Source organism: Euprymna scolopes, chromosome 31 (genome assembly GCF_053919585.1).
Source record: "Euprymna scolopes isolate OS-2025 chromosome 31, ASM5391958v1, whole genome shotgun sequence".
Taxonomy (NCBI): domain Eukaryota; kingdom Metazoa; phylum Mollusca; class Cephalopoda; order Sepiida; family Sepiolidae; genus Euprymna; species Euprymna scolopes.
Genome location: NC_136512.1, coordinates 48,486,962 through 48,499,505, shown reverse-complemented (window position 1 = coordinate 48,499,505; position 12,544 = coordinate 48,486,962). Strand labels below are relative to the sequence as shown.

Genomic DNA, 12,544 nt, shown 5'->3' with positions numbered 1-12,544 from the left:
ATCGATTACTACATTGAGACAAGATGTCATATTCCAAAAATCACATCTGAACTAAAAACATTTTTATTTAGAAGGCCATCCTTATTTTCGAGTGACGTTTGTTTCTTTAAACTTTGACATGCAAAGCATGACCTTCTCCTTATTTTCTTAGTGGGGGTGGGGGCGAAAGATGAGACCGCTTGAATTCTAAGAACAGATACTAAACTTTGATCTTATATATATATTTTATCGTCGTTAGAAATGAAATTACAATTAAAAAATCATAAAAACAAAAGTAACAAACAACAAAATTAGGCACAAGGCCCTATAAGAAATTGGGGAGGGGTGGTTTCAGGGTCTTTGTGACTATCTGACAAATGATTAAATGATGACTTTGTAGTCTTACTCTTGACTGGCAACTTTTACCACAATACCTCATTCACTCTGTGGATCCTAATGATTCCCCATCGTTTAGAATATAAATAACCTATGTACAATTTGTGTAAAGAAAATATCTGTATGTTGTGTAGGCTTTTTTATTATTATATATTCGTGTGTCTGTGCATGTGTGAGAAAAAGTAAAAAGTTCAATTTCATTGGAAAAAATAAAAGTTTTCGAATTATGAGTGAAAATGTTTGTGGAGTCGGGAAAGCTAATCAACAAAGTTCTTTTCAAAAAATAAAGAATAAATCCTACTGGGTTGTTAGTGTGACCCCCCCCCCCGCTGTACTAATCTAGGTGACTAGACTCCCCACTGTTTTCCGGGGAACCGAAACAAGCAGGGCGATCCCTATTGAGGATTGGGGAAGAAGCCTTAATGAAAGTGGGAGAAACCAAAGCAATGGGGGGAGGGGGTTGGAAGGTGACCTCTGAGTAGGAGGATGACCGGGGATATCAAAAAACCAAAAATGTGGCTTATAGGGGGTGGGCAGACTCAGAGGTCCTCTAGCACCAAAAACAGGAACAGGATCTCATTTGTACCACCAGTCAAGAGTCTTCTTAATCTTTCTTTAGCTAGAACCGAGGGGGGATGGGTTCCGATGGACCCAGCACCGCCCGTGCGATGCTAAAGGAGGGAACATGTATTCAAACTTGGCTCCTCGACGGATGCACAAACTAGTGTTGTGCACCCACCTCTTATTAAACTCCACTCGAGGCAACCTCCTCCAATCGCATCTGATCTTCACTTGAAGCAAATGTTTAAAGTAAACGATCAGATTCTGATCTGGAATAGATATCCCTTCGCGGACCAACTTGAGGCGTGTGATCTTGCGCGCTACTGCTAGGATCACCAGGAAAACCATTCTTTCCTTCCTGGGGAACGGCGGCTCCATGTTGTACACAAAATAACCTTCGTCGAGATCGAGCGGCCACTCGCCATCGATGCAAGCCGTTACCCCTCCGACGTACTCCAATAGGGCCTGGATCCGGCTGCAGCCGAAAAACGCATGCTCGACAGTTTTGAGCTTGCGTTCGTCACAGCGTAGGCACCAGGCCCTTGTTTGTTCTTTGTACAGGCAGAATTCGTCGGAGAGGGGCAGTGCCTTTCGGGCCAGTCGCCAGGTCAGGGAAAATTAGTTAGTCAGAAAATCCCTTCCCAGCGCCCAACTACACTGAGAGCGGACAACCTCCATCGACCAACCTAATCGCCTACTAAGAGGATCCTTTGCGGTACCCACCACTAGTTCCTGATAAAGTTTCTTCCTAGGCTGATCGAGGACACTAGTCCCCAGCAAAGCTCTAAAAGCTGTCCGGCATTCGGCAAAGAACTTGGACTCCCCCCCTCGGTCTACGACGACCTTCTACCGAGGGGTCGGGTTTGAGATTGGGAAATGAATTCTCAACCGCAGGGACCCAATTAGCATTCTCCTCTAGCGAACGACCCAGGAAAGCCAATCTCTCTGCGTTTCTATGATACAAGAGACTGGGCTGACCCAGGCCTCCCTCGCTCGGACTCTGGGCACAGACCTCTCTGCAGACATAGTGCTTAACCTTGTCCCACAGAAGTGAGTCAAGGTGCTTTTGTAAGCAGGTTAGGCGTTCTGCAGGGAGAGGAAGTACAGACAATCGGTAAAGGATGAGCGGAAAGACGTATGTAGCACACTCCTCCGCCCGACCCTTCAAGGACAATTTCCTTCTAATCCAAGTCATAACTGACGATTTGACCCTGATCTGTACTTCCGACCAATTTTTCTCCAGCTGAAGTCCCGGTCCAAACCAGACACCAAGAATATGGATCGGTCCATCGGTCCAGCTGAAGATACCTGGAAGCAAGTTTACCCCGGTACAGGCCCCCAACCGCAGGCCGACAGACTTGCTGCGGTTGAAGACGGCCCCTGTGACTTTTTTGTATTGAGCGAGCACCTCGACCACCGCTTGAACGTCCGTGGGGCAAGACACGAACACGGTGACATCATCGGCGAACGCGGAAACCCTGGCTCGTGTGCCTCCAGGTAAAGCAATTCCGCGCAGAACTGGTGTAGTTGCCTCGTCCCTTAACTTGCGAAGGAGGGGTTCCAACACCAGGACATACAAAAGAGGTGACAGCGGACAACTCTGACACACCAACCAGAAGATGGCAAATGACTCCGACAGCTTATCGTTGATCTGCACTGCTACTGTCGGCCTGTCATACAGGACAAAGATCCACTTGCGGAAGTCCGGATTAAATCCGGCGGCCTCTAGCACAGATCCCGGGAACCGATGGTCGACCCTATCGAACACCTTGGACTGATCCAAACTGATCAGCGCGGCTTCGGTATCATCTTCTATTACTAATATGATAGAGCGAATCAAATGAAGATTGTCTTGAATCGATCTCCCCTTCACAGCATAACTCTGGTCAGGTTCGATCAAGTCAGTGATGACAATCTGCAAACGATTCGCAAGAATCTTTGCCAAAATCTTTAACTCTGTGTTAAGCAGAGTCAAGGACCTAAAATCATCAAAATTTTCCACCCCACCATGCCGTTGACCTTTCCTTAGCAATGTGATCACTCCCTTGGTCACCTGTCCAGGGATGAAACCCTGAGCAAACGAATGGTTGAACACATCCTTCAGAATAGGGACCAACATGGGCGACAGCCTCAAGTAAAACTTGTAGGGTAAACCATCAAGCCCCGGGGACTTGTTGTAGCCGACCTGCTTCAACGCAGTAATGACCTCATGTTCCGTAACAAGACTATCACAGCTAGCCGCCCGAGCCGCCGTGAGGCAGAGCAAGTCAGCCAAATAGCTGCCAAACTCATCGACCCTGAGTCCGAGTAGTTGGGTGTAGCGCTCCGATAGATGCTCCCGAAACCCATCGCAGATCTCCCGAGTCGATACTAGAGTGCGTCCTTCCAGATTATGTGCTTTCTGAATGTACCCGTCTGAATCGCGCCTTAGAGCAGCCTTACGCTCAACAGTGTCAACATTAACAGCTTCGTTAGAGACTTTCATTAACATAGCCCTAACTACTTGACCTTCATACCGCTCGCTAGCCAAGTGGCTTAGGTCCTGTTTAGCTAGTGCTATCTCTAGGAAGTCCCCCTCTCCACCGCCCGGGTCAGCTTATCCTCTATACGCTTCTTTGCCTTAGCCTTATCTAACGCGAGGCGTTGGCTGTACTTGACAGAGAAGCATCTAATTTTGGCCTTAAGACTAACCCACCACTTACTTGGTGTAACCGCCCCCACTAACGCCTGCTGAATTAACTCGGTAACCTTCAACCGATAGTCCCCCAGCTCCAACAAGGTGCTGTTGAATTTCCAGTATCTGGCTAGTTTAGGCCTAGCACTTAAGTTCAAATGACCCATAACAAGTTTATGGTCCAAGTGTCCTAACAAGTGGAACGTGGGGCACGATAGAAAATCTATGTCACCTCTTCTAATTAAAATCCAATCCAAATAAGTACTCGGATGGGAAGGCACCACAGAATGCCACGTTCACATCTCCCGCCCTGGATGATCCAGACGAAATCTGTCAACGAGTTCGCACGAGGCCATCAGGTCAGATAGACTGCTGTCATACCACACCGACCCGTTAGTCCCCCCGACCTTATTATCTATGTTGGGATCAAGGATTGCATTCCAATCACCCATTAAAACTACCCGCTCCGACAATCCGAAAAACACTGCAATTAACAGCAACATCAACAACGATCGCCCACCCGTCCTCGTCCGCGTGAACAACATTCACCGACGCTGTCAGGGTGCGATTTACTAACAAGGAGATTCCACGACTATAAGTATTGCCATATGCTGAGTAGACATTAAAGTCGCCTGCCAGCACCTGACAATCCCCCTCACAAACAAAGTGGGTCTCCTGAATAGCTGCGATATCTACCTTAAGGGACACCAGATCTCTCAGCACGCGCAAGGCTTTGCTTTGACATGTCATGCCCCTCACATTCAATGTAGCTAGGTTCAAAGACATGATTAATACAATTAGACACTGTCACAAACGGGACTGAAGTCCTCAGGAGTTAGGACGTGGCAGGCTTGGCCGAGGTTACCTATGAGCAGTTTGGATGTAACTTGTCCGCCTCTCGCCACACCTCCCACGTCCAAGGGAAAGGTTAACTTTAGTGCCCCGTAAAATGAAGGATGAACATAAAGAGGGATCCTACCTTCACTCTTTGCTGCCAGCTGCTTCAGGGAGGGATGATCGTCTTCCACCAGCCGCACCTCTGGAAACGCTTCCTTGGCTGCTCTCACCATCTTCCACAGGGCCTTGGTCCTCTTACCTTTGTCTGTTCTGACAAAGGTCGTCAGCCGTGGGGCGTCAGCAAAGTTCCTGGGATCCGAGACTTTCATATTTGTTGTCTAATCTGCAAACCTAAAAGTTTACATGACATTTGAGGATTCATATTATCATGTGAACATCTTTACAAGAAATAAAGTTTTTATGTCGCATATGTGTACTTTCATGTAGGACTAAAGCTGGCTTAAAAAATTACCCACGTGCACACAGCTGCACAACACTTAACTGAAGAGATTGCAAACTTCTGATAAGAAGTAGCAATCATTATATGTATGTATATATAAATATATGCATGTATTTATGCTAATATATATATGTGTGTGTATGTATACATATATTTGTTTATGTACAAAATAAATAAAATTGTTTTAAATTGCCACAATTCAGTTCAATCAAAAATGAATTTCCACTTTTAGAGGATATATATATATATATATATATATATATATATATAGTAATTTATAAAATATATATGGCGATTAAGCTACACTGAATATTCTGCGTTTCATCCACTATAGGATTCGTCAGGCTTATGCGCAAATTCTGTGGTTGTTTCTTGTTTTTATATATGCAGAGGATTTTTAGTTAGCCAATCAGCTTTCTAGTATCCACTGCGCCCCTTCCTATCGGCCAATGGGTATGCATTTTATCGAACAAAGGATCTGTTTTAGAACTAGGTTAGTGGTTTAAGGTAGACGTTTTCCTCCTTTTTTTTATATATATATAAATATACATATGTGTACACACATACATGCACATATATATACATATATATATATATATATATGTGATCGTTTATGTATATTCATGTTTATTTAATTTATTTATTTGTTTGTTTTCTATTGTTATTGTTAGTTTTAAAGCTATTTTGTATCGCTATCCTAGAGTAAGTTTTATTTTGTGAACACAGTTGTTTGCTATTTCTTGTCTACAGTTTAATAGATTTTGGGGTTCTTTAAAGTACAGGATAGCAAATTTTTCATGGAGGCATAATTTACATGGGTCGTCTAAATGTCTGCACGTGGTAGCATTCGACTACCGGCGAATGTCCGCTTTCTTTGAGTTCCCAGTATTTATTCGCTAGTGTTGTTTTTATACAGTGTTTTTTATTTTTGAATGTACTTTTGTGGTCATAGTATCGGGTTTTGAAATCTAGGGAAGTCATGCCTACGTAATATTTCTTGTTATTCGGGTTTTCTTTCGCAAATATTGTTGCTTGATAAACTACGCTTTTTGTTAGACATTTATTTTGGACTGGGCAAAGTGTGCGGTGTCTACAGTTGCATTTATCTTGTTCGTTATTAGTATTTTTATTTATGGTATGGTTGTTCTTGTCCGGGGTTGGTTTGTTGTTATTATTATTATTATTTTTGTTGTTATTGTTATTATTATTATTTCTGCTAGTGTTGGTTTTATTTTTGTCATGGTGTCTACTTTTTTTATTGTTTATTTTGTTGTTGTTTACATTGTTTTCATTTAATATTTTGTTATTATGTGCCTTAATTATCATCTCTAAATTTTCGCAACAATTGTAAGATAACTTCAAGGTATTTTTATTGAAGATTTTGTGTAAGGGGTTGGTTGCAGGAAAATATTTTTCAATAAGATCTAGAAATTTCTTGCCAAGTTTTGTTTTTAACATTTGATTGTATGGGGCCGTATATTAATTATAGTTCTTTATAGTAATTTTATTATAGTTGTTGGTGTTTTGTTGCTTATATTTGATATCAATATTTTTGTATCCACTATTTTTTAGGGCTGTTTTGTAGATATTGGTTGACCTGTTAAATGCATTTTCATCGCTTGAATTATTACTGAGTCTACTTACGATCGAGTTAGGAATGTGTTTTCTAATTGATGGTGGGTGGTTGGACTTAGGGTTTACGTAAATTGGTGTAGCGTTATCTTTTAAGTATGGTTCATATGTGTTTTTATCTAAGTTTAACATGACATCCAGGAAGTTTGTTATTTTTATGTTAGCTGATACATCCGCTTTTAGGCCTAATTTTTTCATTTCCTTGTATATGATTTTCTTAAAGTTTTCTCCCTTGACTTTGTTGGAGTTTTTTATTATAGCTAGTCCGTCATCTCTATATAGGCCGATATCCATAGTATCGAATATGCTTGTGAGGGTATATAGAATGAATAATCCCACAAGATCCGATGCCTCTGCAGAGTCTCTGGCACCCATCGCCAAATCGAACAAATTTTTCATTTTAGTTTTTATCCATTGGTTATTGTTATTTATTAGAACTGATTTTCTACATTTTTTAATGATGTTGATTTCTTCTGAGGATATATCAGTGTATGCCTCGGCAAATTCTAGGGCAATATTAAAAAGTTCTTCGGATATCGAGGGATAAAAGTCTATGATGTCAAACTGTATGAATGTACATTTATCTTTGTTTTCTATATTTTTAAACCAGGTGATTGCTTCGGTAGTATTTGCCCACTGGTTTAGTTCTAGGTCCTGTTTGATTTATTTGTTTACTCTAGAAAGTATAGTTTTGCTAATTCTACCTATTTCTGGTTTAGTTGGGTTTATCAGGCGGGTTCTGGGATTATTATTAAAGTCCCATTTGTGGTCTTTAAGCAGAATGTATAACTCTCTAGGTTTCAATTTGCCAACTTTATCGCTAATTTTTAGTTTATCGGTAATTTGTTTACTTTCAGTATTTAGGATACTAGAAAGCTGATTGGCTAACTAAAAATCCTCTGCATATATAAAAACAAGAAACAACCACAGAATTCGCGCATAAGCCTGACGAATCCTATAGTGGATGAAACGCAGAATATTCAGTGTAGCTTAATCGCCATATATATTTTATAAATTACTAACTAGCTCTACCTACGTATTGAGCACTTTTGAAGTTAATACTTAAAGTTTACGCATAAATCTATACTTTCATATATTAATTTTATGTGAGTAAATGAAGTAGTTATATATATATATATATATTTATATATATATATATATATATATATATATATATTGCTAATAAAACTAACAAGTTGTATGTGCAAAACATTAGAGCAAATGGTAAATCATCGCCTAATTTGGTATTTAGAAACAAACTAATAACCAATGCATAGTGTGATTATCGTAAAAATCGTGGATGTCTTGACCATTTGGTCAACTTAGAATGCTATGTCATAGAAGCCTTCATAAGAGGGGAACACACCACAACTGTCTTTTTCGATCTAGAAAAAGCTTATGATACTACTTGGAAATTCGGAATTATGAAAGATCTGTTTGACTTTGGACTTAAAGGTAGACTTATCAAATTTATTCAAAATTTTTTAACAAACAGAACCTTCAGGGTACGCATAGGGTCTACTCTAAGCGATATAAATAAACAGGAAGGTGTGCCACAGGGTAGTATATTATCAACAACCCTATTTAATATAAAAATCAACAACATAGTAAAGGAATTTACCCCCAACATAAATAGAACATTGTATGTGGATGATGGCTCTATAAGCTATCATTCCAAGCACATCCATACTATTGAAAGAAAATTGCAACACAGCATAAACAAAATGATTAAATGGGCAAAAGAAAATGGTTTTAAATTTTCAAAAAATAAAACCAAATGTATTCATTTTTGTAAGCAACACAAATTACACAATGATCCCAAATTACAGCTCGATGGAGAAGATATCCCCTTTGTTGATGAATACAAGTTTTTAGGAATGATTTTTGATAAAAAACTAAATTTTATTCCCCACATAAACTGTTAAAACAAATGTAATAAAACACTGCAATTTCTGCGTGTTGTGGCCCATAGAAATTGGGGAGCTGACAGGCAGACCTTGTTAAACCTGTACAGATCCCTAATTCGATCTAAAATTGACTATGGCAGCTGTATATACCAAGCAGCAAGAAAATCTTACGTTAAAATTTAAATCCCATTTACCACACAGGACTGAGACTTGCACTGGGAGCTTTCAGTAGAAAGTTTGTATGCCGAAGCAAATGAGCCTCCACCTAACCTGAGATATAACAAGTTAGCACTGCTATACAAAATTGAAGGCAGATCCCGACAATCCTGCGCACGACTGCACTTTTTATCCCAAATATAAACATTTATTTAAAAAAAAAAAAAGCTATTAAAACATTTGGCCTACGAATGGAAGCAGAGATCCCGATAACAAAAATTCATAAAACATTTACTCCTAAAATACCTTCTTGGAACAATATAGTACTGATAATAGACTTGAGCCTCTGTAATTACAAAAAAAAAACAACTCATCCTATCTTCAAAGAAAAAATTAGAGAACTCACAGAAAAATACCCTGGACACATCTGTTTTTATACAGATGGATCCAAAGAAAACAACACATCAACCAGTGCAGCCATAATCAACAAAAATACCAAAATAACAAAATGCCTCCTAAAAAGCTGTTCAATTTTCACTGCAGAAATTACTGCTATAAATCTAGCTCTAGACCTAATCAAAGAAAATAAAACTGCAAACTTCATCATCGTCTCCGATTCTCAATCTGTCATCACAGGAATTAAAAATAAAAAAGTAAATAACCTCCTAATTGCAAACCTACTCACAAATTTCCAGCAACTAAAAAACGAAATCATACTCTGTTGGGTCCCCAGCCACATTGGCATACAGGGCAATGAACTAGCCGACACAGCAGCAAAGGCAACCCAAGACCAATCTTTCGACCCCACCTTCAAAATCCCATATACAGACATCAAAAGAAACATCAATATATATATATATCCAAGATAAGTGGTAGTCCTATTGGAATAACTTCCCAAATAACAAACTTTTTCGAATTATGCCCAAATTAACAAAACAGGAACATCAAAAAACAAACAGAAAACAAAATGTCACTTTAACAAGACTTAGAATAGGTCACACACAACTAACACATTCTTACCTCCTCAAAGGAGAAACTCAACCCCAATGTATTCCCTGTCAAGCACCACTTACTGTAAAACATCCACTAACTGAATGCATAGATCTTTCACAAATCAGAAAAAACACTACAAAGAAATAGATCTTCAAAATATCTTCGGAAAGAACAATACCGGATAAATCTTATCTTACATCAAAGAAATAGGACTCTTCTAAAAAATATAACCTTATATTCTGCAAAAACAAAAACAATCTGCCTTTTCCCATTTTTCCATCCTCCTATTTTTGCCTTCTCTTTCTATCTCCCCCACTTAAGTTTTCAAACTTAAAATGCACCAATCAATAATACTGTAACCCTTTTCCTCCTCCCATTGCAAAACCCAATCATATTCTGCAAAGCAAAGAACAAAAATGACAAAATCCACTGTAAAACAACCAAACCAAAAGCTACAAACTAACAATTGAAAATACAAGGAGCTTGAAGAACAAAAATCTCATCTAAAATAACTGGATACAACATCGAATACTATTCCCAAAATAACTGGATTTGGCATTAAATAACCTGCAATGGGTTGATATGCCTTTAAAAAAAAAAAATTATCAGTTGAACAGGTTCTGAGATGACAGCATAGACCAAAATCTTTACTTATTTATGTAATTCAAAAAGCACATAAGTATATTTGAACAGAAAACCTTCCTTTAGATATGCTTTTTGTAGAAGGCAACAAGGAAATTTTGGGTGGAGAGTGTTTCCAAGGGTTTTTTTTTTCTTATTGTTAAAATTAAGAAAATTTAAAATTTCCATCTAACACTTTTGAATATTTCTCTAACCATTTTATTAATTTTTATAAGTCATTGGTATTTTTTGTGCAGTTATATAAATATGGCATTTAAATGTTAATTTTTTTCATACTGTTTATTTTTTCATGAGAACTTTATAAATATTCCACCTGTGTTCATTATTAATCTTTATATAATTGTGTCTTTGATGAGAATTTAATTTTATATATGTATATTTATTTACAGACAGAATCTGTGTTTATCCGTAAAGCTCTTCCTTTGGGTCATGATAAACCTGCAACTGGTCATACTCCTGACATAGCATTAGGGCACGTTATAGTCTCTGTGATATTCCGCCCTGTATCTTCTGTGGCAAAATCAGGTCAGTAAGTTTTTCTTACAAACAAAATTGTTTCTCCAGTTTGACTTGCCTCAGAAATTAGGAGATTAAACAAAATTTTAAAAAATAGCTATCAATTTAAAAAAAAAAAAAAAAAAAAAAAAAACTTGTTTGAAAAATTCTAAATTTAATATTAATTTTATCAGTTTATTTTTTATAAAATAACTGAAACCGTCAATCAAATCATCGTCTGTAAAATGAGAAAAAAGGATATAAGTCATGTGCATTGCAACATATATAACATTAAAATGTTTTTTAAATCTAATAAAAATAAGTTAAAAATAAATATATTCTCAAGTTTAAAATTCAAAAAGAATCAAAGTACAACAAACATAGGATTAAAATTTCAAAGAACAATGAAATATAAAAATGAAAGTAATTAAAAGTTAATATATGTAAATTACTCATAGATTGAAGTTATAATGAAAGTATTTAACTTTGTCGATTTTAACATAAAAGAGAAGAAAAATGAGCTGGTAATGCGTGTGGTATTTTCCGTTTTTATATTTTCTTTTCTCTTTTTCTTTATAAATTAAATTCTTTATTTTTGTATTTTGTATCTCTTTTTTTTTTCTTGTTTGTCTTTTATCTTTCGAAGATTAAATTTTCTACTCTTAAAGGTTTTAAAATAAAGTCTTTTTTGAGGAATGTCTATTGTCAACGTGAATTCACAATATTTTTTCAGCAGGCATCATCTTATTCATTGCCATATTGAAATACAAAATTTTCCTGGGAGTTATATTTGTTTCTTTTATTTCTTGAACCACAGGGATTTAACTTTATTCTAATTGGAATGCTTAAATACAAACATTCTTCCCCCCCCCCTGAGATTATCGAATTCTAGCAAATAATTTTGATTAGAATGTTTACACATTGCCAGATTATTTTCAATTAACAAGCATCCTACTATTTTGGTGTAGGCTTTAGTCACATGACTAAGATTCTGATATTTTGTCTCATGACTTTGCTACTCATTTTGATAATGCTTTTTTAATGTTATTTTGGTATTTTTTTAATGTCATTTTGATAATGCTTTTTTTAGTGTAATTTTGGTATTTTTGAAAAAAGCAAAAGTATTTCTACTAAAATATAAATCAACTTTATTCAAATGGAACACTATGATATAAAGAGTTCTTTGGCAGGTTAGCTTTTGTCAAATACGAAATGTGTCATGCTTGCCACTTCTGGCAAAGGATGAGAATAGGATATAATGTCCTAACATCTCATCTTGGAACTGAATTGTCTTTAACACCAAACCTCTTAGCAGAATTGAAAGTTGAGTCTGTGCAGAAGTATTCTATGCCACCGTTTTAGTCTGGGCATTACCACACATGTGTCAAATTGAGCCACAATTCAATACAAGATAATGCACATACAATCAAAATAGATCTGTCATATAATTATTATTTTTTTTTTTTTTTACATAGGCATCACCACGTTATCAAGGCCAAGAGGCCACTCAAGGATAAGGGTTAAAGAGTGTACAGTAGAAATTGGACAATATAGTAATCATTAGTAATGAAAATTTGGTAAATTTGATAACTTATATGGAACGGCTCATCAAGAACTTATTTACATTAGACTTGAAGACAACCATATTGTAGTCAGCCGGAAAGCAGGAAAACGGAAGACAATTCCACAGGCGTGCAGTTCTAAGAAAGAAGCTTTGTTCATGGAATCTACGTTTAGGTTTAGGCACAAATAAAGAGTGGGGGAATTATTGATAGTGTTTACAGCTAGTCTAGTGTTTCTTGAGAAAGTTTG

General features: G+C 37.3%; 1 protein-coding gene across 12 annotated transcripts in view; it reads left to right on the top strand.

The window, feature by feature from the left end:
- Window positions 1–12,544, top strand: part of LOC145255736 (extended synaptotagmin-1-like) — an 888,623-nt gene that overhangs the window by 378,717 nt on the left and 497,362 nt on the right. For all 12 annotated transcript variants that reach the window (XR_013863897.1, XM_080114367.1, XM_080114365.1 and 9 more), the window contains one exon: window positions 10,627–10,762. Coding sequence is in view for 11 of the 12 variants with exons in the window: in XM_080114367.1 (XP_079970493.1) it covers window positions 10,627–10,762 (136 nt within the window). In the remaining variant the exon portion in view is untranslated. The remainder of the gene's footprint in view (window positions 1–10,626; window positions 10,763–12,544) is intronic.